The sequence below is a fragment of the Dendropsophus ebraccatus genome, unplaced genomic scaffold (genome assembly GCF_027789765.1).
Source record: "Dendropsophus ebraccatus isolate aDenEbr1 unplaced genomic scaffold, aDenEbr1.pat pat_scaffold_730_ctg1, whole genome shotgun sequence".
In the NCBI taxonomy this organism is placed as follows: Eukaryota; Metazoa; Chordata; class Amphibia; order Anura; family Hylidae; genus Dendropsophus; species Dendropsophus ebraccatus.
In genome coordinates this window covers 50,143-76,283 of record NW_027210329.1, presented here as the reverse complement: position 1 = coordinate 76,283, position 26,141 = coordinate 50,143, and the positions used below count along the sequence as shown (strand labels likewise).

Here is a 26,141-nt window from a genome sequence, read left to right as displayed (position 1 = left end):
TTCCTACACTGATAGCCCACACAAATGCCTGTACAGATTCTACAGCTGTACACAGGGCAGAAGCTGTAAGCATAATATATTCTAGATGAGGATAATATAAATACATTATTCTTCAGTGCCAGAGTATTCAGGGCTAAATCCTCATCCTCATGAATAACAAGGCACACCGTTAAATGGGCGCTGACGTTATAACTTTCAAAATCTAAATCAACAGGGGATGTGAAATAAAGCAAGTTTGCAATTTACAATATTATTATTTTCCTTTTTGTTATGCTTGAGGGTGCGTTCACACCTACAGGATCCGTAGCAGATCTGCAGCAGATCCACGGCAGATTTGATGGTGCAGATTTGATGCTGTGTTCAGTTATTTAAATGAAATCCGCTGCGGATCCGCAGCAGAAAATCTGCTGTGGTTCAGGTAAGTGTGAACGTACCCTTAAAGTTTTTCTGTTGTTTGGGAACAGAAACACTTCCCAACACAACAGTAACAGTACAGTAGACCCGTACTGATTGAGAAAACCAGTGAGTAGAGTACCGTGCTGCAGCATGTCCTCTCCTCGCTTTGTGTGAGGAATAAAAGAGTTGGGCTCCATAGACTTATATTATGAGCCTGACTCCTTTTTTTCTAACACAGAGCAGTGCGGTCCTCTCCCTGCCCATTCTACCGATCGCTATGGGTCTGAACACTCAGACCCAGACCGATCAAAACTTTTGACACTTTAAACGTTTTCCCAAACAACAGGTACGCTTTAAAACAGATCTTTAAAAGGCAGCTTTTTATGGCTCAGCCAACATTCACACGTCCGTAAATTTTGCAGACCTTACGGATGGGAAAGTCCTGTAATGGATTGTTTCCTCGCCTGTCATGATGCATCATTATCACGCCGGGGCGGAGAAAATTTTTGAATTTTCGGGGCACTGATTTAATCAAAGCTCGATTGAAGTGGAATTCAGTTTTGGAATTTAAAAATAAATACATTTAAGGTACCTTCACATGTACCTGATATACTAATGATATGCTAACATCAGTGCTGTCAAAAAAAATAATTGTTTGGGAATTGACAGTTTACTAGATAAAACCAGGAGAAGTGTGCTAAATGTGGTAAAGCTATAATAACAGTAGTTAAACATGCCTGAGATAAGCATATATCTATCCTAAGATAATAAGAAGGGAAATACTAAAAAGGCAGACTAGATGGACCAAGTGGTCTTTTTCTGCTGACAACATTCTTTCTTTATTTAACCCTTCCACTGCTGTACTGGTTGTATGTAACCCTTCTACTGCTGTCCTGGCTATATGTAAACCCTCCACTGCTGTCTCAAGATGTCTGTGCTTCGAACTCGTCAGAATCAAGTTGTAGTCACAATAAGTCAACAGTATGGACTGGGATGGATAGAAAAGAAACAGGAAGGTACACAGCTTCAATCAGAGAAGATATCACCTGTGAGTTACTGGATGTAACAGCACTGTAATTACTCTCATACTATAGCAACTGTATGTGGGTAACATTTGTGTGTCCACAGTGGTTTCTATCGAGTAATATCGTATTATTATTCAATCCGATGCCAATTCTTCCTGATGACGTCACCTAGTGATGTAACCTATAATAAATGTCTATAATAAAAGTTACATTTTAGGTGTGGATGTTTACATAATAACGTTTTCTTATGCCCTAGGCTTCAGCCTATGGTAGTTGGTAATTAAGAAACAGAGCCTCCAGCACAGAAGTGAAATCCCACTTTCCAAACATGCCACAAAAAGTAAAGCAAGTAAATTGCAGACCTGATGATTGTGCCAGTAGCCATTTACTTGCTGGGTTTTGATGGGTCTGCACTCCCCCGCACACAGTGCCATTGGCATGATTGGGCTGTCACAGTCACCCTGATCCTGAGATATAGCTGGAAGAAGTCTTCATGGTGGTCTGGGTTAAATGGGAAAGAAAAGGAAATTAAATTACTCGTTCCTGACCACCAGCAAGGAAGGCAGGAATATATTTCCATGGTTGCAACAAATCACAGGATGTTTAGTTAGGCTGGCCGGGCACAGTGATGCAGCTCGCTAGCCTACCAGGAAAAATGATGAGTGGCCCAGCGATTCTGATTGTTAGCTGAAGGGAAGTTTAAACAGGCAGCTAATTTGAGTATTTGCCTGTATTTATTTGTGCTTTGCCCTACGCCGATTGCGTTTTTTTGTCTGTATCTTCTGCATTTCTGACCTTGACTTGTTTCTCTGACTATGTCCCCAGATCCTGACTTTGTAGCTTGCCAATGTCTGTGTTTAATCTCGGCCTTTTCACTTAGCTTCTTATTTTGTCTTTTCTGATCCCCTGACTTATTAATGGATCTTCCTATTTAGCGTTTTGTGGCTTAAAGGGAATCTGTCAGCAATTGGACCCAAGTTGCTGACAGTGTTATAAGCATCCTGTTCAAAATGGTACATATAGCTTATCCGTCCCTGTAGCAGAAAATGTGCAATCTTCATTTTCTTAGTGTAACCAAGTGTCAAAGACGGGTTACGGCTCTCCGGCCTTGCCGTGCTCTGTCACGGCTTATCCTTGGTGGTTCCTCCATCCTCCTTTTGAATAATAATTTCAACTCGGCCTCCAGCCAGGAAGAGCGGCGCACATTCATTGACGGTAATAAGCTTCACTGCTCAGCATGCATGCACATTCCGCTATTCTTGGCAATGTAGGCGTGTGCATCATTAGCGTTGCGGAAACTGGAGGTCAAGATAAAATTACTATACAAAAGGAGGAGGTAATTACCACCAAGGATGAGGCGCCACCAATCGTGGCACGGCCGGAGAGCTGCTACTCCCTTTTCGACCCTTGGTTACAGTAAGAAAATGAAGATTGCACATTGTCTGCCACATGGACGGATAAGCTACAAGTACCATGGATATGAACAGTTCTACCCCTGACAAGCCTTGCACCTAGAAACAAAATATAAGACAGTTAGGTTAGGTGTGTCTGGTGTTCACAGTTTGGGGAAAGATCCAGGTAAATGTTAGGGAGAATAAGGGCCATTTACCACTTGTACTTGTCATCTTTTGTTTCATTCTTGGCTGCTTTCATTATCATTTGTTTGCATCATCATTCAGTCCATTTTCTGCAGTACCAATCATCAGATGGAGAGTTGCTAATCTCATTCTTGGTCATTTTACCTTTTATTAGTATGAGGATTCTTGTTTTCTTTATGTGACTGCCTAACGGCATTCTGTTATATGGTGAGTCCTAGGAGTATCTGAGTAAACAGAACCACTGATAGGACTTAGGTAAAGTGACTTCTAAAAATGTAACCCGGTCCTAATCTTAAACCCTACTTGAAAAAATCACAGAGTTTAGGAGTGACCCCATTATGGGGAAATGAAAGATTTCACAAATTTATAAAGATAGAAAATAGCAGGTTTTGGAAAAACAAAGGTATTAAATGTGTACCAAATATTCAAGGAAGGGCGTTTGAAAGAGTTTGTCACATTTATACAGGAATATAAAGACAACAACACTTGTTTTATTGGCAGCTGCAACATGCAGTGACACACACGACTGACAAAGATATATTTGAGGTTCAACAATACACTTTACAAAAAATCTCAGGGAATAAGAGGGGGGAGATGGGAACACTGTATTAAGTTATCCTTAACGCAATCACAGAGATAATATATAAACATAAGGAGGAGAATTGGGAGAAGGAGGTAGGGCCAATAGCACAAGAGGAGTGGGAGAATGCCCTGGCTAATAAAAAGTCCCTCTGTTAGCAAAAATTGCTGTTTATTACAATTAAAAATTAAGAATAGGAACCAGTACTCTCCATTAAGACACTGTAAGAGGAATATTAGAGAACACGATAATTGCCCCAAGTGTGGATTGGGGGAAGCAAGTTATATTCATATGGTACTGTATGGGGCTTGTCCTAAGATACAAAGACTTTGGAGATAAATAGCAGACTACACTAGTAGGACGCTGAGCCTAACCGTGCCTTAGGGTAGTACGGAACGATAAATTGGCTGAATTGGCCTGATTCGGCCGATCATCGCTCCGTGTAATAAATGCAATAATCAGCCGATGACAATGATCATCTGCTGATCGTTGATATAGGTTAGAACCTGAGCAACGATCTAGCAGATCGGCGCTCTTTTACAGGTATTATTGGGCCCTGCTCGGCCCGTGTAATACCACCCTTAGAATGCAATTTATCTAATTCTGGGCTGTAATGATATGTTACAAAAGGAAGAAACAATTGTCCTGAGGTTTCTTTATGCTGGTTAGGGGATTGATACTAAGAGTATGGATAATGAGCGGAGAGGCCACCCTGGCACATTGGATCAGGCTGGTAAACCAAACCAAATCTTGTATTCAGGGAAAAAGAATGGAGATAGAAAGTTGGCAACCTCTGGAAACCAAGCAAGTATCACAGGGCTGTGTTTTTTTGCACCATGGTCCTCTCCCTCCTCGATGGGTGGGTAAATAGGTGGGGGAAGGGTTTTATTGGGTTTGTTGGTAGTGTATGAAGAAAATGAAGAATGGTATAAAAAATATATACTACTGTATATGTAAAACTGGAGATAATTGGCTATATAGTGGTACGTTAGTTTAAGAGTAACTTGGATTGAGAGCGTTTTGCAAGAAGAGCTCACAGTTTTTTAAAATTGTAACTTGGTTTAAGTGTATTGTTTTGGTTTAAGAGCTCCCTGTACTGGGTGGTAGGGTGATTGGGGGAGATACATGGTCTGCAATAGCGTGGTGAACAGCACTGTTGTCTGACCCAGGAAATCTCCCTCACCTTCCAAATCATAGCAGATCCACTTCAGGCTTGGGCTTACATCAGGGGACAGGACTGTGGAGGTGACTTCTCTGCACTTACATTCCGTTATACACACTGCTGTATAGAAAAGTCCTCCTGCACAGCTCGGCTCTGTGATTCTCACTTCTTTGCTGTCATGTGACCACACAGACCTGTGCAAGTTTTTTTTTTTTTTTTTTTTTTTATTCTTATGCACTTACTGTACATGTGTACTTTACACGCTGATTGCTATACTGTACAGTAACTTATAATATCACATATTCAGCTTTCTAAATGTTTGTTTCATTTGTTTTACATGTTATGATCTTTAGCCCGCATAGTTCTGATGCGAGCGCTCCATAATGTGCACTGACAGGGTTTTTCTGTGGCCGCTATTCAATGAATAGCAGTAGCAGAAACCTGACATGTCAGTTGTTTGCGGCGCCGCTAGGGATCCCGGCCGGAGCGTATACTATGTGTTATACCCTCCGTCCGGGATCCCATAGACGGCAAGTAACATATATTTTCGTAATAATCATGGCCGTGGTTTTACTAAAATATACGTTGTGTGAACATAGACTAATGAATAAATATGTGGAGGAAAAAAAGATGGTTTTCAATTTTACTCAAATTTTGTTTCTATGTTCTGTACTGTTCAAATGAAAACATTTGTTATTGAGTTGAAACAATGGTTTTGACAGCAAAGGCGAGAGGTAATTATCATGTGATGAGTACATTTTTCTCTTGCCTGTAAATGCTTACTGGTTTATATGGGAGCTAACATTGGGGAGTGACTGAATGTATCCCGGACAAAGCATGGTTTCTTTAGGAAAGGGCACAAGAGTCACAGTCCCCCAAATGACATTCCTAAGAGCAGGGGAGGGGACATGGAGGATCTGGGCTCTTTTGAAACAGTTCTTCCTTCATTCTTCTCAAGTACCTTTCTATCCTTTCTGTTATATAGTTTATTTTTTTAAGAATGTGCAGTTTTTATTCTTTCACCTCTTACATTCATCTTACATTCTATGTCTCCTTTCTTTTCTAGCTGCATCTTTCCTAGCATTTCCATATTTACCATCCTTGGAATGTCTTAGCCGTCTGAGAACACTCCAGGTAAGATGTTTCTTCTAGTGGTATAGCCTCAATTACTTTTGCAATCATGTTAAAACAATACTGTCAATGTTAAAACAATACTGTCCATGTCCTCTGAAATATTCAGCCTTCTTTTCGTTGTCTCTTGTAGTTCTTAGATTCTGAGTAGACAAAGAAATCTCAGATTTGGGCAACATGAACCTCTGCTGGAATGAAATAAAGAAGAGATCTCACAGCCTAAGGTATCTGTAAAGTCCATTGATGACAATTGTCTCCCATGTATGTACTAAGAGATTATGAATGCCCCCACATACTAGAAGAGGGTGGAGGAACAGGTGCCTCAGGTTTTCTTGTATGTATATATTTTTGATAGTATCAACCTTATATAAGGCCATATTTTATTTTTTCTTGAAATGTTTGAAATATGTTGATTGCTTGTTAAACTAAACTGGTTTCTAATGGATATACTGATTTAATTATAGGTTTATGTAGTGTGTACAATGTGTGTACATAGAATTTACTATTGTGGAATACTGATTATTTTACTGATTAATTTATTTTATTGCACATTAGGTAGTATTTACATGTGTGAACACATCCTTGCTAGTTTTACTTCTACTGTTCTGCTAATAGTACATTTTCATTTGTAAGCATGGTTTCAGTATGCCTGGAGCTTTGTGGTAGCTCAAATGTCCTCATTACAGTACAAATCTGTAAGAACTATTGGCCAAATTGGAAAGTGTATGTACAACAGAAACAGGTCATGTGGTTGCTATGAGGCAACTGCTTAGGCTGGGTTCACACTGCGTTTTCTCTATTGGTTTAACATATACGTTTTGTGGAAAAATTAATGCAAAAACAGATGTAATATAGTGTGTCATCCATTTAGATCTGTTTTTCCATTGACTTCCATTATAAAAAAAACCAAAAAAACGGATCGAATCGTTTTTTTTTTTAACGGACACAAAAGTAGTGTTGACTAAGTTTTTATGTCTGTTAAAAGTAACCAATTAAAAACGGATACGTTAAATGGATTGCAAAAACGCAGTGGGAACTCAGCCTTAGGGCCAGTTCACACTGAGCAAACACGGCGCAAGCTCTGCCGCGGAATCCCGCCGCACTCAGTGTCCTGCTTTGAGTGAATGGAAGAGCGCGCGCCTGTCCGCTGTCCGCCGCTCTCCACTCGAGGAATGAACATGTTAGTTCCTCGAGCGGAGAGCGGGTGGCAGCGGACGAGGCGCACGCCCATCTCCATTCAGTTACCGCAGCACACTAAGCATGGCGGGATTCCGACGATCTTGCTCAGTGTGAACTGGCCCTTAATTTGTCTTGTCTCTATTTTAGTAGAAGGCCTTAAAGGGGAACTCCAGGTGGAGGTTAAAAAAATGAAACTTCTGCAGAAGCATAAAGCATTACTTACCTATCTATTCCATTTTGAAACTACCAAAAATCAATTTGTTTTGGGGGGTTTTGTTCTGTTTTGTGTTTCGGCACTTCCTGGTTTATCAGTTGTAAACAGTACTACAGGTTCCAGGATGCAATACTTTCCCTCAGCTGTTCATCACAGTCCTCCACCCTGCCTATTCCCCGCCCAAAGCTGTTGCAGAACATCTAGGCTGTGTTCACACATTGCAGTTTCATTGTGTTACTGAATTATTTGCAGTAATTTATGATTTCATTGTGGTCCCACAGAGCACGCTGTATTCTCTACCTGTAACACCACACAGCATGCTGTATTCTCTACCTGTAACACCACACAGCGCGCTGTATTCTCTACCTGTAACACCACACAGCATGCTGTATTCTCTACCTGTAACACCACACAGCACGCTGTAGTCTCTACCTGTACCACACAGCACGCTGTATTCTCTACCTGTAACACCACACAGCACACTGTATTCTCTACCTGTAACACCACACAGCAAGCTGTATTCTCTACCTGTAACACCACACAGCACGCTGTATTCTCTACCTGTAACACCACACAGCACGCTGTATTCTCTACCTGTAACACCACACAGCACGCTGTATTCTCTACCTGTAACACCACACAGCACGCTGTATTCTCTACCTGTAACACCACACAGCACACTGCATTCTCTACCTGTAACACCTCACAGCACGCTGTATTCTCTACCTGTACCACACAGCACGCTGTATTCTCTACCTGTAACACCACACAGCACGCTGTATTCTCTACCTGTAACACCACACAGCGCACTGTATTCTCTACCTGTAACACCACACAGCGCACTGTATTCTCTACCTGTAACACCACACAACATGCTGTATTCTCTACCTGTAACACCACCACAGCAAGCTGTATTCTCTACCTGTAACACCACACAGCACGCTGTATTCTCTACCTGTAACACCACACAGCATGCTGTATTCTCTACCTGTAACACCACACAGCACACTGTATTCTCTACCTGTAACACCACACAGCATGCTGTATTCTCTACCTGTAACACCACACAGCACGCTGTATTCTCTACCTGTAACACCACACAGCATGCTGTGTCCGCACCGCCTCCTTTGGCAGTCTTCCACGCCCTGTTTAGTGACGCTCTTGGCCCAGCCCCGGCTCGCATGCCTGTCAGCGGCCACCCGCCCATCGCATAACGCGCACACTGCCTACGGTCATCTTATAGAGTTCTTGGGATCGGATCCTGCGCAGGCGCACTGACGCGACCGGCTTTACCAAACTAGTCTAGCCAGTCACGTCAGTGCGCCTGCGCATGATCCGATCCCAAGAACTTTACAAGATGACGTAGGCAGTGTGTGCATTATGCGATGGGGCGGGGTGGCCGCTGATAGGCATGCGAGCCGGGGCTGGGCCAAGAGCGTCACTAAACAGGGCGTGGAAGATGGCCAAAGGAGGCGGTGCGGACCCGGCCATGTCACTACAGCGGTGCCGGAGCTCAAAAAAAACACCACATGTGCATTTACATGGAACCCTGTGAAGGCGGGAGGCAGGGGAGACGACCAGCTACCCCACAAAGGCGGCGCTACACTAGGGCACGAACGCTTCGGCCCCGCCTCTTAGACACGGCAGCCCCGCTACTAAAGTTGGATTTTCTGCCTCATCAAAGCCTAAGCTGCTTTATATAACATACCACCAGAAAGAACTTCGCCTAAGCTACAACAAGGTATAGGTAGTTTGGGGGGGGTTCCACAGTGGCTACAAAGTCGCTTTAAGGGGGGATTTATTAATGGTTTTATGTATTAATGGTTTTTTATGGTTTGTGTAATAAAAAGTATTAATTAGGCTAATTTCTATGGGAAAATCCGTGCCGTGCTTCTGTTCCGAGTAATGACATGTCCTATTTTCAAACGGAACGGATTGGAGATCCCTGAAAACACTGAACATGTGAATCAACTAATACAAAGCAATTGGCTGTAACAGAATGTGTGAATGCAGCCTTATGGTTTTGTGCTTTTATCATTCACTAGAAACATGTATATGATAATAAAAATGTGACGTGCATGTGAAAGATTTACCTTAACCTATGCCTGAGATCGTCATTAAAACTGATCTGTCTTAAAAATGGAGTATGAAATCTGGTGTTAGCATTTCCCTTTTATGTTTTTTATATTTCAGCTTTGGGGACATTTATCTTTACAAATGTGCCACATTTATTATATGTTTTAAAGATTTTGTAAGCACTTTTGTGCCTTGATCAACAAGAGCCGTGGATTGGATGAAGAGGGTATGGTACAAATTTACCAACCAATAGGTTGTGAAAAGACAGACGCTTTGATAAATCTGCCCTACTGTGCAAGCCTATATATTCACACTGAGCACACTGAGTCTGTGGCTGCCTTACTGTCTCAGTGTGATGTCTTTTGCGGCTCCGCTCAAGATTTCACCACCAGCACAGATGGGGAATCTTTACTGTAAGAAAAGCGAGACTATGGAACTCATTGCAAAATTATGTTGTGATGACTGACTTATTAGTAACTTCAAGGGAGGCACGGATGCCTTTTCTTTTAAAATATTTAGCATTGTTTCAGCATTTTTTTTTTGGAACAAAGCTGTAGTTGAACTGAATGACTGCATACATTTACTTTACACACCTTATTTTCCATATTTTAATGCCTTCCTGCACAACGACAGTTGCGCCGTGGTGCCGCTAAGTGGGTATAGAGGCGGCTCCCGGCTGTTATCAGTAGCTGGCGACCTCCGCTAGTAGCCAGCATGGATCGATCCTCGGTTCTGCCTATGTAACCATTTCAAAACTGACAGCGGCATTTAAATGGCCTGAATTACCCTCAGCTCTCAGCACAGTCTCCGCCTTTCGGGCTGCCACATGCGGAATTGCCTGAAACTTTTAGATTTATCACATTCATGATCTCACATGATAATTGGTGTAAGCCCCAAAACCAGCCAAAGTGCAAAATTGCGGATTTTTGGATCCCAGAAATGTAATAAAAAAATTTAATAAAAAGTGATCAAGTCGCTAGTGTGGTACCCAATAAAACTACAGATGATGGCGCAAAAAAAAATTAGACCTCACTGATGAGGTGAGCGAGTACTAAAATTCTTAAATGCTTCGAGTTGAGTATTTTCTAATGCTCCAATGCTTGATTCAAATAATGAATCCCATTAAAGTCAATGGGGGGACTGAAGCATTTATTCAGGGACCTCCTATTTGGCAGAGGGGAGGGTGTCTGGCGCACCTGAGAACCTCAAAAAAGTGATGGAAACACCATGGAAATGGAACTGACCCATTTTGACATCCAGGGATATCTTGATAGGTTAAGGAGCATACAGAGAGAGCCCTCTCTGTACATCACCGCTCCCGGCACTCAGCAGCCAGGGAACGTGGCTATTAGCCATCAAGCTTGAAACGCTATACTGGCTAATTAACCATTTAAATGCTGCTGTAAAAACTGACAAAACTTGAAAAAGCTATCACCTGGGGTCTAATGGAGGGATCATCCCCCGGGGCTGGGACTTGGCGCCACAATGACGCTGATCCCTGCAACAGCAATTGACTATTATGCGCTCAGGCACTGATCTCGGAGATCAATACAGAACATATGTACTGCATTGATCTATATGAGAGAATAGTGCAGTTATAATAGAAGTTACTGTAGGAAAAATCACCCCTCTTTCCCAATGTATGAATAAAATAAATAAATAAATAAATAAAACATTGCTGCATCTGTAATCATCCGAACTATTAAATTATCAGATCCCTGATCTTGCACGGTAAGTGCAAAAACCTGCCAAAGTGCAAAATTGGTCACATCAAATCCGGAAAAACTGTAAAAAGTGATAAAAAAGTCACATATATACAAGCAAGTACAGATCATGGTGCAAAAAATGACACCTCATATTACCCCATAGACCAAAAAATAAAAGCATTATAAGGATGGTAATAGAGCAATTTTACACATATTTAGTTTCTTTAAAAAGGTTTTAATTTGGCAAAAACTGTCAATTAAATAAAAGTTATATGTTACCTGTCGTTGTAATAGTACTGACATAGATGACATTAGGGCTGGGCGATAATGGCCTAAATCAATATCGCGGTTTATCGTACATGTAGCCGCGGTAACGATAAATCGAACGATAATTATGACACGCCCCTTTTAAAAGCCACAACCCCTTTTGAAACCCCCATTTTCCGATGGTAATACAAAAGTGGATTTATTCCATATAACAATATGCAGCAAACTTCACAAGTAATACAGAATGCTTTGGCGTCTCCTACGCCATTTTCAAGTGGCACTTGAAAATGGCGTAGGAGACGCCAAAACATTCTGTATTACTTATGAAGTTTGCTGCATATTGTTATATGGAATAAATCCACGTTTGTATTACCATCAGAGAGCTTCAGAGTATTTTTTACTAGCTGACTTGGTCCAAGGTCTGGGATTCATATGCTGGCAGCCACAGTTCATTTAGTGTGCTGCCTATATTGTTTTCTCTATCTATCTATCTATCTATCTATCTATCTATCTATACAGTATATATTCAGATAGGAGATAGATGGATGATAGATAGATAGGAGATAGATAGGAGATAGATAGGAGATAGATAGGAGATAGATAGGAGATAGATAGATAGGAGATAGATAGATAGGAGATAGATAGATAGGAGATAGATAGATAGGAGATAGATAGATAGGAGATCGATAGATAGGAGATAGATAGATAGGAGACACGTAGATAGGAGATAGATAGATAGATAGATAGATAGATAGATAGGAGATAGATAGATAGATAGATAGATTACATAGATAGGACTCCTATCTATCTATCTATCTATCTATCTATCTATCTCTATCTATCTCCTATCTACCCCCAGTCACTCAGTGGCTGCAGAGGTCAGGTATAGGTCGGCACCTCCATGCTCCCCCGGGCACCGCTCTCTCTCCCGCACAGGAATCCTCTGCCTCTGTCACTCAGTGCTGTAGCACATATACCTGTGTCCCGGACTGAGCGTCACACATGGCCGCTTCCAGAACGTACAAAAGATAACGGGGTCCGAGGATTCCTGTGCGGGACAGATTGCGGTGGCCAGTGAAGCATGGAGGTGCCGACCCATACCTGACCCCAACTGTATGTGCAGGAGAGGGGGGCATGGCTCACGCGCAGATTCCAAAGAAGCTAGAAGTGAGTCGCCCGGCAGCAGCAGTGCAGGAGGGGGAGCTGCTGCCTGTGCGCAGCCTGTCAGCAGCCCCGCAGCAGGATCTTCCATCCCCTGCCCTACCAGTATTTGTGCGCCCTGGCTCGGGAGGTAAATCGAAAAATCAGCTTTCCAGCCCCACCTCTCCACCCCGGCCACGGTGGTATGCGGATGAGGCCGGCGCTGTACTGCTGCCTGCACTGTCAGCATGCACCCAGGCCCCCTGCGTTGTGGTAACAGGCTGCTATCACCACACAGGGGCCTGGGTGCACGCTGACAGTGCAGCAGCAGCTTCCATCCAGATCGATATTGTACAGTACAGCGCCGGCCCCGCCCCATTCGCCCGCATACCACCGGCAGTCCGGCACCAAACGCTACTGCACCCATGGACCCCCAGGCTGTTATCACTACATAGGGGCCGGGCCTGGGTGAGAAGCGGCTGCCATCTTACCGCCTGTGTCGCAAGAAAGTGCCGAGAGGAGAGCACAGCCAACTGCCAGCCCGCGCGACCACAAGAAAGCCCGCCCGCACGCAGCCAATAAAAAGGAGGGCCGTAAGCTCATACATAGTGTGCACTGTGCGGCCGTATATCATATACTTTCAAGCGAGCGCATCAACCTCAAAACTACGTGCGTATATTCGCGGTTCGCACTACGGCCGGAAAGATACGTAGTGTGAACATAACCTAAACCTGTATAAGATTTTTTTAACATCATAATCATTATAATATTAATGCAGAAAGCAAATCTATTAACCTTGTAAGAATTATTTCCTCCAATTTTCATTAGGGCACGCCTCGAAGCATTTTCAGATCCCACTCTCAAGTTGCAACCACCACTCCAGGAGATAATTGACTGGCTAGGGGAAAAAGATGAAGATTTGTCTGCCCAGCTTCCCCTGCGAGGTGACCTTTCAATGGTGGAGCAAGCCAAGGATAAACATCTGGTGAGCTATACTACACCATACTTTACCTAAGCCTTTAAAAGCATCTAAACCAGTGCTTCCCAACCTTTTCCACCTCGGGGCACACCTTGGAAAAAAAGATTTCCTCGGGGCACCCCTACTAAATAATGTTCTACAAAATAAGAAAACCATCATACAGTGACTCACAGGTGACGTCTTCTTTGATCTGAGGAGTCACTTTCCCTTTTCCTCTCCATCCGCCATGATGATTTCTTCCAGCTACTTTTCATCTCTTCAGAACCTGCAAGACAAAAAATTTAGGCTCCGCACATTTCTAGCAACTTCCTTTCCTTTCTCCCTCCTGTCGGCTCCCAAAGTAACTGCGCTGTTTGGTGTTATGTGCCGTAAAGAGAGTAGGAATGTGGGATGCCCCCTGTATGTAGGATCCCCTGCTGTGCCCCCATGAGCTAATAATGCCCCCAGAGGTGCCCCCATGAACTAATAATGCCCCCAGAGGTGCCCCCATGAACTAATAATGCCCCAGAGGTGCCTCCTATGAACTAATAATACCCCCAGAGGTGCCCCCATGAACTAATAATGCCCCCAGAGGTGCCCCCATGAACTAATAATGCCCCCATAGGTGCCCCCCATATACTAATAATGCCCCAGGGGTGGCCTCCATATACTAATAATGCAACCAGAGGTGCCCCCCATGAACTAATAATGCCCCCAGAGGATCCCCCATGAACTAATAATGCCCCCATATACTAATAATGCCCCCAGAGGTGCCCCCATGAGCTAATAATGCCCCAAAGGTGCCCCCCATGAACTAATAATGCCCCCAGAGGTGCCCCAATATACTAATAATGCCCCCAGAGGTGCCCCCATGAACTAATAATGCCCCCAGAGGTGCCCCCATATACTAATAATGCCCCCAGAGGTGCCCCCATATACTAATAATGCACCCAGAGGTGCCCCCATGAACTAATAATGCCCCCAGAGGTGCCCCATATACTAATAATGCCCCCAGAGGTGCCCCCATATACTAATAATGCCCCCAGAGGTGCCCCCCATGAACTAATAATGCCCCCTGCTCTGCCCCTTAAAAAAAACAAACATCCTACTCACCTAATCCGCGCTAAGGCTGCAGGAAGCAGCTCTCCTCCTCTTCGGGCTCCATCTTGCGAACTGTGGGGACGGGACTTTCAGCAGGCGTGATGACGTCACATCATCACGCCTGCCGGAGAGGTCATGTCCCGGCCTCCCATAGGCTGCTGGCATGAAGTGCCGGCGGCCTATGAGAGTGAATATACTGTAGGAGCAGGATGCTGACACTTCCTGCTCCTATATTCTGCTTACTTTAATGAACATAAAAGTGATCCGTGCATCCCGAGAAGCTGTGCAGCCTCAGCTTCTCGGGATGCTTAAAGAGACAGCGCACATTTCCCACCGGGATCCCGCGGCACCCCTGGTTGGTTCTCCCGGCACACCAGTGTGCCGCGGCACCCTGGTTGGGAAACGCTGGCTCAAAGAGACAGCGCACATTTCCCACCGGGATCCCGCGGTACCCCTGGCCGGTTCTCCCGGCACACCAGTGTGCCGCGGCACCCCGGTTGGGAAACGCTGATCTAAACGAGAAAGTCAACAGTTCTAAGCGACTCTGTGCCCACAATCTGACCCCCCCAAACCACTTGTACCTGTGGATAGCTGCTTTTAATACAAGATCTGTCCTGGGGTCCGTTCGGCAGGTAATGCAGTTATTGTCCTAAAGAACAACTTTTAAACTTGCAGCCCTGTGTCATACTGGCGTGGCCTAGAGTGTGTATGCATTAGGCTGGCACAACCTCTCTGTCCCTCCTCCCCGCCCTTTTCATCATTAGAAATGCTCCAGATTTTCTACTATTCATCACCTGTGTCAGCATGGCACATGGGCTGGATGGTTAAGGCACCTGCGCAGTTTTCACTGCAGAGGAATAGGAAAGAGGGTGGGGAGGAGGGACGGAGAGGTGGTGCAAAGTTAGGGCACAGATACTCCAAGCCAAGGCTGTTTGGCACAGGGCTGCAAGTTTAAAAGTTGATTTTTAGCACAATAACTGCATCCCCTGCCGAAAAGACCCTAGGACAGATCTTGGATTAAAAGCAGCTAATCAAAGTTACAAGTGGTTTGTGGGGGACAGATTGTGGGTACAAAGTCACTTTAAAGAGTGATTTTTGGTTGCACTACATCAACTATACGTCTTCAGTTTTTTTATGAAAAAGATTCACTAAGTGAGGAGTGTATTGTAATGTTCTGCAGAAAGTCAGTCAATTTACTGTATAATACACACTGTAATTACCAGAGTGTTTTTTTTTTCATATTTAAAGCTTAAAGGGGTAGTGAGGCGGTAAAAAATTATTCACAGACTAACACACATTACAAAGTTATACAACTTTGTAATGTATGTTATGTCTGTGAATGGCCCCCTTCCCCGTGTCCCACCACCCCCACCCGTGTACCCGGAAGTGTGGTGCGCTATACTCACCTGTCATGTGCCGTCACCCGTCTCCGATCTTCAGCTAGTGACGTCTTCTTCGGGCGGACGGTGAACAGCTCCGACTGTCCCGAATGCCGGCCGCCCTCTGCAGCGTCATCCGATGCTCAGCCGCAATTGACTGAGCATAACTGTGCTCAGCCAATCGCGGCTGAGCAGCTGATGACGTGGCCGCCTCATCAGCCGCGATTGGCTGAGCATAACTGTGCTCAGCTAATTGCGGCTAAGCACAGTTGTGACGTGGCGGAGGGGGGACGGGCGGCAGCGACTCGGCCGTCCGTCCGAAGATGATGTTTGGCGCAAGATGACGGATGGCCCTCGACAGGGATCAGGTAATGTATAATGCACCACACTTCCGGGTACACGGGTGGGGGTGGTGGGACACGGGGAACGGGGCGATTCAGACATAACATACATTACAAACTTGTATAACACTTTGTAATGTGTGTTATTTTGTGAATAATTTCTGAGCGCCGCACTACCCCTTTAATTGACAAGGAAGCAGAGTACATAAACGCAAAGTGGGGATGAGGGAGAACTAACAGCAAAAGCATAACAGAAAAGGCAAGAGTCTCAGTACCGAACAGCTAAATAGAATATTAGGTCAAGCAGGTCAAATTACGGGTTTAGTTGACAAACAGTATTGTCTTAACAGTGTATAACAAGGGTTGACCAACAGTATCAGTAATCAACATATGATTACAGCTCCAATTGCTAAAACTAAGGAGGTTTCAGAGATGAAAACCACATACAGTGGGGAAAACAGATATGTGATACACTGACGTTTTTGCAAGTTTTCCTACCTACAGACGATGGACAGATCTTTAACGGGGCTACAAAACAAAAGGCCACTTTCTTTCAGAGGCAGCACTGCTCTTGTCTCCAGTTTGGGTGGGGTTTTGCAACTCAGTTCCATTGAAGTGAATGGAGCTTAATTGCAAACCACACCTGAACTTGAGACAAAAGTGGTGCTCTCTCTGGAAGAAAGTGGCCATGTTTTTGTAGCTCCGGATCACCCCTTAAAATTTTATTGTAGGTACACTTCAACTGTGAGAATCAAAAAAAAAATTCCATAAAATAGCATTTTATGACTCTTAAATATTTTTTTGCATGAAATAAGTTTGATACAATAGAGAATACTTTTTTGCAATTATGCTGAGATCTTGCATTTAGCCCCAGACCAAGGAATATTGACAGTCATCTTATGTTTCTTTCATTTTCTAATAATTGGCTCAACAATTCCTTTTCACCAAGCTGCTTCTCAATTGTCCTGTAGCCCCTCCCAGCCTTGTACAGGTCTACACTTTTGTCCCTGATGTCTTTAGCAAGCTTTGTTCTTGGTCAAGGTGGAGAGATTAAAGTGTGATTATGTGGACAGGTGTTGTTTTTTTTTTTTTTTTAATGAGTAATGAGTTCAAACAGGTGCAAATAAAACAGGTAATGAGAACAGAGGAGAGCTTTAAAAAAAACAAAAAAAAAAAACAGGCCTGTGAGAACCAGAATTCTTGCAGGTTGGTAGTTGATCAAATATTCATGCAAAAAATGCTAATTAATTATTTAGAAATTATACAATATGATTTTCTGGATTTTTTTTCTCACAGTTGAAGTGTACCTACAATAAAAATTAGACCCTTCTACATTCTTTGCAGGTGGGAAAACTTGCAAAATCGGCAGTGTATCACATACTTATTATCCTCTCTCTCTCTCTCTCTCTCTCTCTCTCTATATATATATATATATATATATATATATATTTATTTTTATTTTATTTATTTATTTATTTTTCTTCAGCTTTTTCATCTCCCCTAGGGAACTTGCAACTGCTTTATCGTTAGTACTGAAAACTGTAATACTTTTGTATTGAGTATATTATAAGTCCAAAAACAAGGAATGCAAGTTTTAAAAATGTTGGAAATGACAAGTGTGCATTAGGTCATAACAACCTAAATCTAAATATATGGATATCGGTTTTGTGGCATGCTCTTTTTAAATATAATTTCACCCTAATCACAGCTATTTATGGAAGAGGTGAAGTCTCGTGGTCCTTATATATATTCTGTACTTGAATCTGCTCAAGCTTTCCTCACACAACATCCTTTTCAAGATATAGAAGATGACACATCTACTTTAGCCAAAGGTTAGTACCTTTTTCCCCCTTAATAATCCTTGCAAAGGACATAGGACATAGGAGTTGCATCCTTCCCTCTACATCAGATATAACCTCATGTACAGTACTGTTTCAAACGTAATGTAAGGTGTATGATTAACCAATTATGCCATACAGGTGAAAATGACCATCATTCCTTATGTAGGTTGAAACCCAGTATTAACTGAGACAAAAGTAGCTATGTAGGAAGCCTAAACTGGGTGAGGAGCAGCCAAACTCTGCTACAAAGGTGAGGTTGTGAAAGATAGTTTCATACCACAGTTCATACATCACAGCAAAACTGAGCACTGCAACATAAGACATAAGATAGTTTTACTGCATCAGCAAGGGGTCTCCCAAAGATTTAAAACAGATTTTAACATGTGCTGTTCAAGATCTTCTATAGACGCACAAAAAACAGGTAACCTTAAAAGTGTGCAATGCTCAGCCAAGGTTTGAGCTAATACCCTGAAAGCAGGGAGTTTCACAGAGTCTGATTTTTCTTTTGGCACTAGAGAACGTAGCTATTTAGCAGCCTGTAAGATCAGGGCTGAATTCTAGTTCTTGTGGTGGGAGTGTGTACTGTAATCTCCATTGAGTATTTTTATACATGTGCTAAAAAAATGCTCAGTAAATAACCTGTGCTAATTTTTGGAGTACTGGCCCTTTCTCTTTTACATTTTCACTTGACAATCAGAATGTTGTAGCAGAGCGGCTGGTGCCGGTCACCAAAACACAATGCTAAACTTTCAATTTCCTTTAAAACTTCTCCAGATGCCTCGCCCAGGAGCCGATCTCAGAGTCTTAGCCGTTTACTTTGGAAACAAGCAAGTGTGGCTAGTGAACTGTGGGACAGGTTGACTGCTCGTAGTTTAGACCAGCAACGTCATCTGGAACGGACATTAGAGCAGCTTCGAGATTTAGGAGTTTCAATGAAAGAAGCTACAGATGCGCTAAGTCAAGCAGAGAGTGTTCAAACAACTTGGGAACCAATAGGAGACTTGTTTATCGATTCCTTGCCTGAGCACATCCAGGCTACAAAGGTAAAAAGGACAATGCGCTGTTGATGTTATTATATGCAGTAATAGCAAATTTAATAAAAATTATGTCTTCATTATTTTTTAGCTATTTAAAGAAGAAATAACTCCTATAAAAGACACAGTCAAGATGGCTAATGACCTTGCCCATCAGCTAGCCTTATGTGATGTTCACCTCTCTGTAGAAAATGCGCGTGAGCTTGAGCAAATTAACAATCGATGGAAACAGCTACAGGTATATGCAGTTAATTTACATTCAGTACCAGGATCACTTTTTTTTTTTAAAGGCACCTAATCCCTATGTGGTATTTAAAAGGAGTATAGTCTTCTTCATCTGTACTGTTAGTCTGCTGTGTGATAAAAAAAAAAAGCTTATTATCTCTTTCATAAAAGAATACAATATTCTCTTCCAGCACAAATTCTTTTAGATCCATAATCAATAGTACACGTGAATATAAGAAACTTTATTATATATCCTATCAGAGAAAAAAAAGCTTACTTCTCCTTTTATGCATCATCTTCTTGGTACAGTTAAAGGGGTGCTGTGGGGCTTTTCCGCCTATGGCCGGATCCCGCCTCTGACACTGACTGGCTGAGCGGGACGTCTCAAACCCACGTAAGAGACCAGGAAGTGGGCAGGCAGCGCGGACTGGAACAGTGCGTTGGAACCGGGGAGGTAAGAGGACGCCGTTGCCTTCAACCACCTCCTCCCCGGTCATAGGCGAAAAAGCCCCACAGCCCGGAGTACCCCTTTAATGTCTACAATTAAAAATAAAGCGACTTTGCAAATAGTCTGTATTAGGGTATGTTCATACTGAGCAAAAGCGGCGGAATTTCGCAGTAAATCTCTCCGCCGCAGAATCCTGCCTGCCTAATTGTCACACAGTGCTTCTATGGGAAGGCTTGCGTGCCTCAGTCAATTTTTGGCTAAATTAATGTTTCTAAGAACACTCATTAGTGATATTCAGGCTATGTATAAAGGGCTCTTTACCCCTTGACCAAGCAATTGTCTCAATTTTTTTTAATTGTCACCCAAGTGCCATTATTTTTTTGCAACATCTTTTGTCAACATACCTATAATACATGCTTGTTTTTTGTTTGTTGTTTTTTTGCATTATTTTGGTGTACATATAACTATTTGATTACTTTCTTTTTGTATTCTGAGGCAGTTTAACAAAATACAGAAATTTTTGCATTTGAGGAATTTTATTTATTTATATATTTATTTTAATTTTATTTTAAATAGTTTTACTCTTTATTAGTCCCACAAGGGTACTTTGAAATGGAGTCTTTGGATTGCTCATATATTACACTGCATTATTACTACAGTGCAGGGTATAATTCTGTCAATATAATGCTGATAGGTGACCAAACTGATCTTGCCAGAGGCACAGCTGGGTGGGCGCGAATACATGGCATACCTGGGGGCCTTTCATTAGGCCACTTGCTGCCAGAAATTGTGTCACCACAGAGCCGATAAAGAGTGACAGAAAAAGCACATAAATGCCACAATCACAACTTGGCTGCAGCATCTAAGGGGATCATAGGTTTCTCTTCTTCTGCTAGAAGGCAGGCAGTAACATTTATTGTCAGCACTCTGGGTTATATATTGAGGTAGGGTAAAGGGGGTCAGGCAAAGAAGGATTCAAGAAGGCAGGTAGAGTTCAAACACATATAATGAAGCATTTAGTAGAAACACTTTCACTTGGAACACTATAATGCAAGTGACCTATGTGGAGCATGTGGCTTCCTTAAAGGTAATGCAGACAATAGTAGTGCAGGGATTGGCTGGGGCAGATATAGGGTGTATTTAGACCAGTGTTTCTCAATGATGGTTTATTTGCCAGCCGCCCTCTGCCGCGTCATCAGCTGCTCAGCTGTGATTGGCTGAGCACAGTTATGCTCAGCCAATCGTGGTTGAGCAGCTGATGACGCTGCAGAGGGCGGCTGGCACGAGGGACGACATCATTGTCACAAGATGGCGGACGGGGGTCGACACGGATCAGGTGAGTGTAGAGCACTACACTTCCGGGGGTGGCGTGGGTGGGGGGAAACCCGGGGAAGGGGGCCATTTACTAACAAAACATACTTGTTGTATAACTTTGTAATGTGTGTTATTTAGTGAATAATTGCTTGCCGCCGCACTACCCCTATAAAGCAAATAAACCATCATTGAAAAACACTGGTCTAAATAACAGCTGCAAGTAACAGTAGAAATAAGGCCTTCTACACACATTCCATGTTTCACGGACAGCATGGACGTGGTAGCCTTGTAGTGGAGCCAACTCCCTCCCCTCCTTCCCTCACAGCATCATCTACCAATATGATTCTGGGAGCGGAGAACCCGCTCCTGGACCTTGCCGATAGCCTGCAAGTCTCCCCTTTGCTGCTATGTCAGGACCCAACTGATGAATGCCCCACACAGCCAGTCAGTGACTGGGGCAGGATACCGTTGCAGTCACTGATTGGCTGAACGGGCTAAATTCACCCCGTTAGTGACATGGCAGCCGCTAGAACTGGCAGAAACCTAGGTACACCCATTTACTGTTTGGAGAAGCCTGTTTGGAAATCAATTTAGAATATTTGCAGCCAAAAGCCACACATTCGATATTGAAATAGAGACAAGCAATGTGTGGCTGTAACAGAAGCCACTTTGCAGGCAATATTGAAGCATGGTGGAGATTCCTTGCAGGTTTGGGGCTACATTTCAGCAAATGATGAAGGACTTGGGATTTGCTCATAATTTATGGTGTTCTCAATGCTGAGAAGCTTTGTTCTTCGTGTAGTGCCATCAAGGAGACACCTGGCTCGAAATTTTTTCTGCAGCAGGACAACAACCCCAAAGATACAGTCAATGTCATTTAAAACTTTCACCTAAAATCTTTAGCGTACAAATGAACAAAAAGTCTTGAAAGTGATCATATGGTCCCCACATCAACATCAAGATGTGAGGTCAGTGTAGTCACACCAAATATTGATTTGCTGTAGATTTTTTTTTATACCCAAGAGAGCCTTTATATGCCACCTGTCAAACTTGATGGTACCAATATTTTTATTTAGTCAACTAATTGTATTGACATATACAAGTATACATGTAAGAACAGCTCCTCCACTGCAAATCACAGGTTTCAACAAAAAGGTACCAGATGACCAGTATAACAATTTTTTAAAAAGACAATGCTTTGGTTATACTTTTATCTGCTATTGCAGTGGAGGAGTTGTTTCTATATTTGAGGATCCTTGTGATTCCATGGAATTAACTGCGATCCATTACCTGCATGCATTATTGAGTGTTGTGCCTCCTATTTTGCACAACCGAGCCAGGTGAGAGTTTCTTGTGAGTTCTCCCACCCTCTGAGTAGCCATTGATCCACACTATGAAGTGCTGTTCCCCTTTTCTTTTACAAGTATGTATGACAGCCTATACTGTAAGTTGATTGTTTAATAATATGTTTGTGCACATAAATATAATGAATTCATAGACCATTCTTCTGTAGACTTCTGTTACGGAACGTCTCCGGCAGCTGCAGGATGCTCACCGTGACTTTGGACCCGAGTCTCAACATTTTTATCTTGTAAGTTTCTCTACTTTCTCCATAAATGTTAAAGTGAATAGCAACAGACTATTAGTAAAATCAGACATTATGAAACCTACACATGTCCCTTTTATTTTCAGAGATGGTAAATATCATAGGGTCGTTGGACAAAATGTAGGCCACAAGCTACAACACCAAAATGCCACAATTTCATCAAGAATTTACCTTATTTAATTTATTCTTTCTATCTGAAAATTACTGGAATCCTTTCCTTTAGTTAGGCCACATAATCTTGTGGTGGCCCATACCCTTGGAAATTACATGTGCTTCTGAGCTCTCAATAAGGTCATTATCTCAGATACTAGAACCTCCAGTATTATGAAACTGCGTGGACTTTCCACACAAGCTCCCTCACGGACGATGCACACACCTGTGGGTTGCAACGTGACCCCCTTCACTTGTATGAGTAAAGGGGTCAGGTGACTAAAAATGTATGATATGGTCTGTATCTTGGGAGTTAGCGATTAGTTAAGCAACTTGACACACTACTGTGAATTTCCCTTAAATGTCTAAAGGCCCTATTGCACAGGCTTATTATCTGCCCAATCAGGGAGATACCGCTCCATGTATCAGGGCCAGTGATCAGCTAGCGTCATGACTCATTTCTTTTTTTTTTTTTTTTTTTTTTTTTAATTTTTATAAAGTTTATTTAACATAAATAGAATTCACAATACAAACCACCTTAGCTCTCGTCCCAAAATCAGGACAATCGCACATATACAAATCTTATTTACCCCAATACATCAATCAGAAATAATTGTAATATCATAGAAACAAACCCTCCCCTCCCCCATAACCCCCCCCTACCAGCCACAGAACGAGAGAGACAAAGGAAGAGGAAAAAAAAAAAAAAAAAAAAAAAAATTCACCACTTCCTCCACAACCGCTTACACTTATCCTCTCTACTCCTAATACCCCTAGCCTCCCACCAATCATACCTTTTGATCACATTCACTTGACTTATCCACTCCTCTATTGAAGGTCCCGTCTTCCCTATCCAGTTTCTCAAGATTACCAATCTTGCCAAGAACAATACTTTAACCAAAAGATTTCCCTCTAACTGTAATTCCGGTTTTTCCCCCAAAACTGCCACCTCTAATGTGAGTTGCCCTTTACAGATACCTTTATTATCCAGAACTTCCATTACTCCTATCCAGTATTCTTTAATCTTAGAACATAGCCAGAACATATGGGTCAGATCTGCCTCCCCCTCTCCACATCTATCACAGCATGAGCTCTCCCGGACTCCCACCTTGTGCAAAAACAATGGTGAATAATGAACTCTGTGCAATATTTTAAATTGTATAAGTTTGTATTCAGGATTCTGTGATACATTATTAACACTCTTAAGCATACCCTTCCATCTAGATTCTGAAAGTGATCCACACACCCTCTCCCATTTAGCCTTAAGGGCGGGCACCCTTAATTCATATCTTTCTTCCAATAATATTGTGTACACCCGTGAAGGAAGCCCCTTCCCTTTTGTCAAAGCCATAACTTTTTCCATTCCTTCATTACAGAAAATAAAAAAACTCTCTTTATTACGTGTTCTATTAACCGCGTGTTTTAATTGTGCATAAAAAAATCTATTTTGCCAGGTATCTACATAACCTATAAAGAGATCTTCCCATTTCCTGAGAAGACCTCCCTCAAAGAAAAACTGTACTTTACTATGTCCAAACTCCTTCCAAAACTTCTGATTAGAAAGTTCCTCAAATTCAGGGAAGTTAATATTATTCCACAGCTCCGTACATGCCAAGCTCCCTCTAACCTTACAAACCTTCTTAATTTCCTGCCAAATCCTGTGAGTTAGTGTACCAAAAAAATCTACACCCTTTGAGAAAACCTGTAAACCACCTGACTCTAATATTTCAAAAATCCCCAGTTCCCTATTTTTCATACAATTTAAGAAACACCAACTTGACTCCTTATGGGTAATAATATAGGCAAACTGAAAAGCCAAAAAATATAAAAAGAAGTCCGGGAGAGCAAAGCCGCCCCAATCCATCCTAGGGCAGAACCGACCATACCGAAGCCTTACCCTCTTTCTTCCCCAAATCAGTCTGTTAAGCAATATCTCAATCTTCCTAAACCACTTAGTAGGTATCCAAATTGGTGAGGCGGCCAGAAAAAAATTTATCTGAGGGAGAAGGACCATCTTGATAAGCGCCATCCTCGCCGACATCGATATAGGGAGACTAGACCACACCGCCACCTTCTTCTCTATTCTTTCTACCAGAGGCTTAATATTATGTTTCAAAAAATGAGAGGGATCCACCGCCGCCAGTACCCCTAAATACTCAAGACCCTCCCCCATCTTGCAGACTTTCAGATTACAGAAGCCGTCCCCTAGGTCTCTATCCAAAGGCATAATGAACGACTTGGTCCAGTTTATCGACAACCCCATTAGATTACCTAACACCCCAAAATCCTCTATTATGCCCGGAAGATTCACACCGGGGTCGACGACAAAGAGGAGCAAGTCGTCCGCGTACATAAGTATTTTTTCCTTATCTCTCCTCAAACCGAAGCCCCTAAATTTACCACAAGACCTTATCCATTCCGCCAAAGGCTCGATGTACAGAGCAAATAACATAGGGGACAACGGGCACCCTTGTCTAGTCCCTCTATGAATACTAAATTGTGGAGACACCCTACCATTAATAAGGAGTCTACCCAAGGGCTGCCTATACATCACCTGAATCAATTTTATAAATTTAGCACTAAAGCCAAAATGCTCGAGGGTCTTCCATAAATATGCCCATTCTACCTGATCGAATGCTTTACACGCATCCAATGCTACAACAGCTCTGTCCCCCTCAGCTGGAATTTGCATATTCAAGTACATCCTCTTTATGTTATTAAATACTGTACGGCCTGGCATAAAGCCGTTTTGATCTTCCGAAATCAAAGCCGTAATAACCTTTGACAGCCTCCTAGCTATTAGTTTAGAGAACAATTTAAAATCTATATTCAACAGAGAGATTGGCCGGTAGTTCCCCATCTCAAGATGGTCCTTCCCCCTCTTTCCTATAAGCACAATAACCGCCTCCTCCATAGATCCCGGAAGTCCCCCGTCCCAAATAGACTGATTCAACACCTCTAGCAGAATCGGAAGCACCACCTTAGCATGTCTTCTATAAAATTCATACGGTAATCCGTCTGCCCCCGGAGCCGTATTTCCAGCTACAGAGGCCAAAGTTGCCTCCAACTCTGCCAGAGAGAGTGGTGAGTCCATTACTTCTCTCTGCATTTCTGTTACTCTAGGCAAGGAAATGCGATCAAACAATAACATATCTGATTTGGATAGGTCTGGGGAAGAAGAGGAGTACAATTTAGTATAGAAATTCACAAAAGCTGTTTCTATGGCATTCTGATCAGTGGCTAACCTACCATTTTCTCCCCTAATGGAAA

At 42.7% G+C, this 26,141-nt stretch overlaps 1 protein-coding gene across 1 annotated transcript in view; it reads left to right on the top strand.

Annotated features, from left to right (window-relative positions):
• Positions 1 to 5,810: 5,810 nt before the first annotated feature.
• LOC138779377 (dystrophin-related protein 2-like) overlaps positions 5,811 to 26,141 on the top strand; it is a gene marked incomplete at its 3' end in the record, with an annotated part of 70,405 nt that continues 50,074 nt past the window's right edge. The window contains 7 exon segments of the mRNA XM_069956590.1: positions 5,811 to 5,895; positions 6,026 to 6,116; positions 13,303 to 13,459; positions 17,962 to 18,085; positions 18,869 to 19,137; positions 19,220 to 19,366; positions 22,629 to 22,710. Coding sequence (XP_069812691.1) covers positions 6,070 to 6,116; positions 13,303 to 13,459; positions 17,962 to 18,085; positions 18,869 to 19,137; positions 19,220 to 19,366; positions 22,629 to 22,710 — 826 coding nt within the window.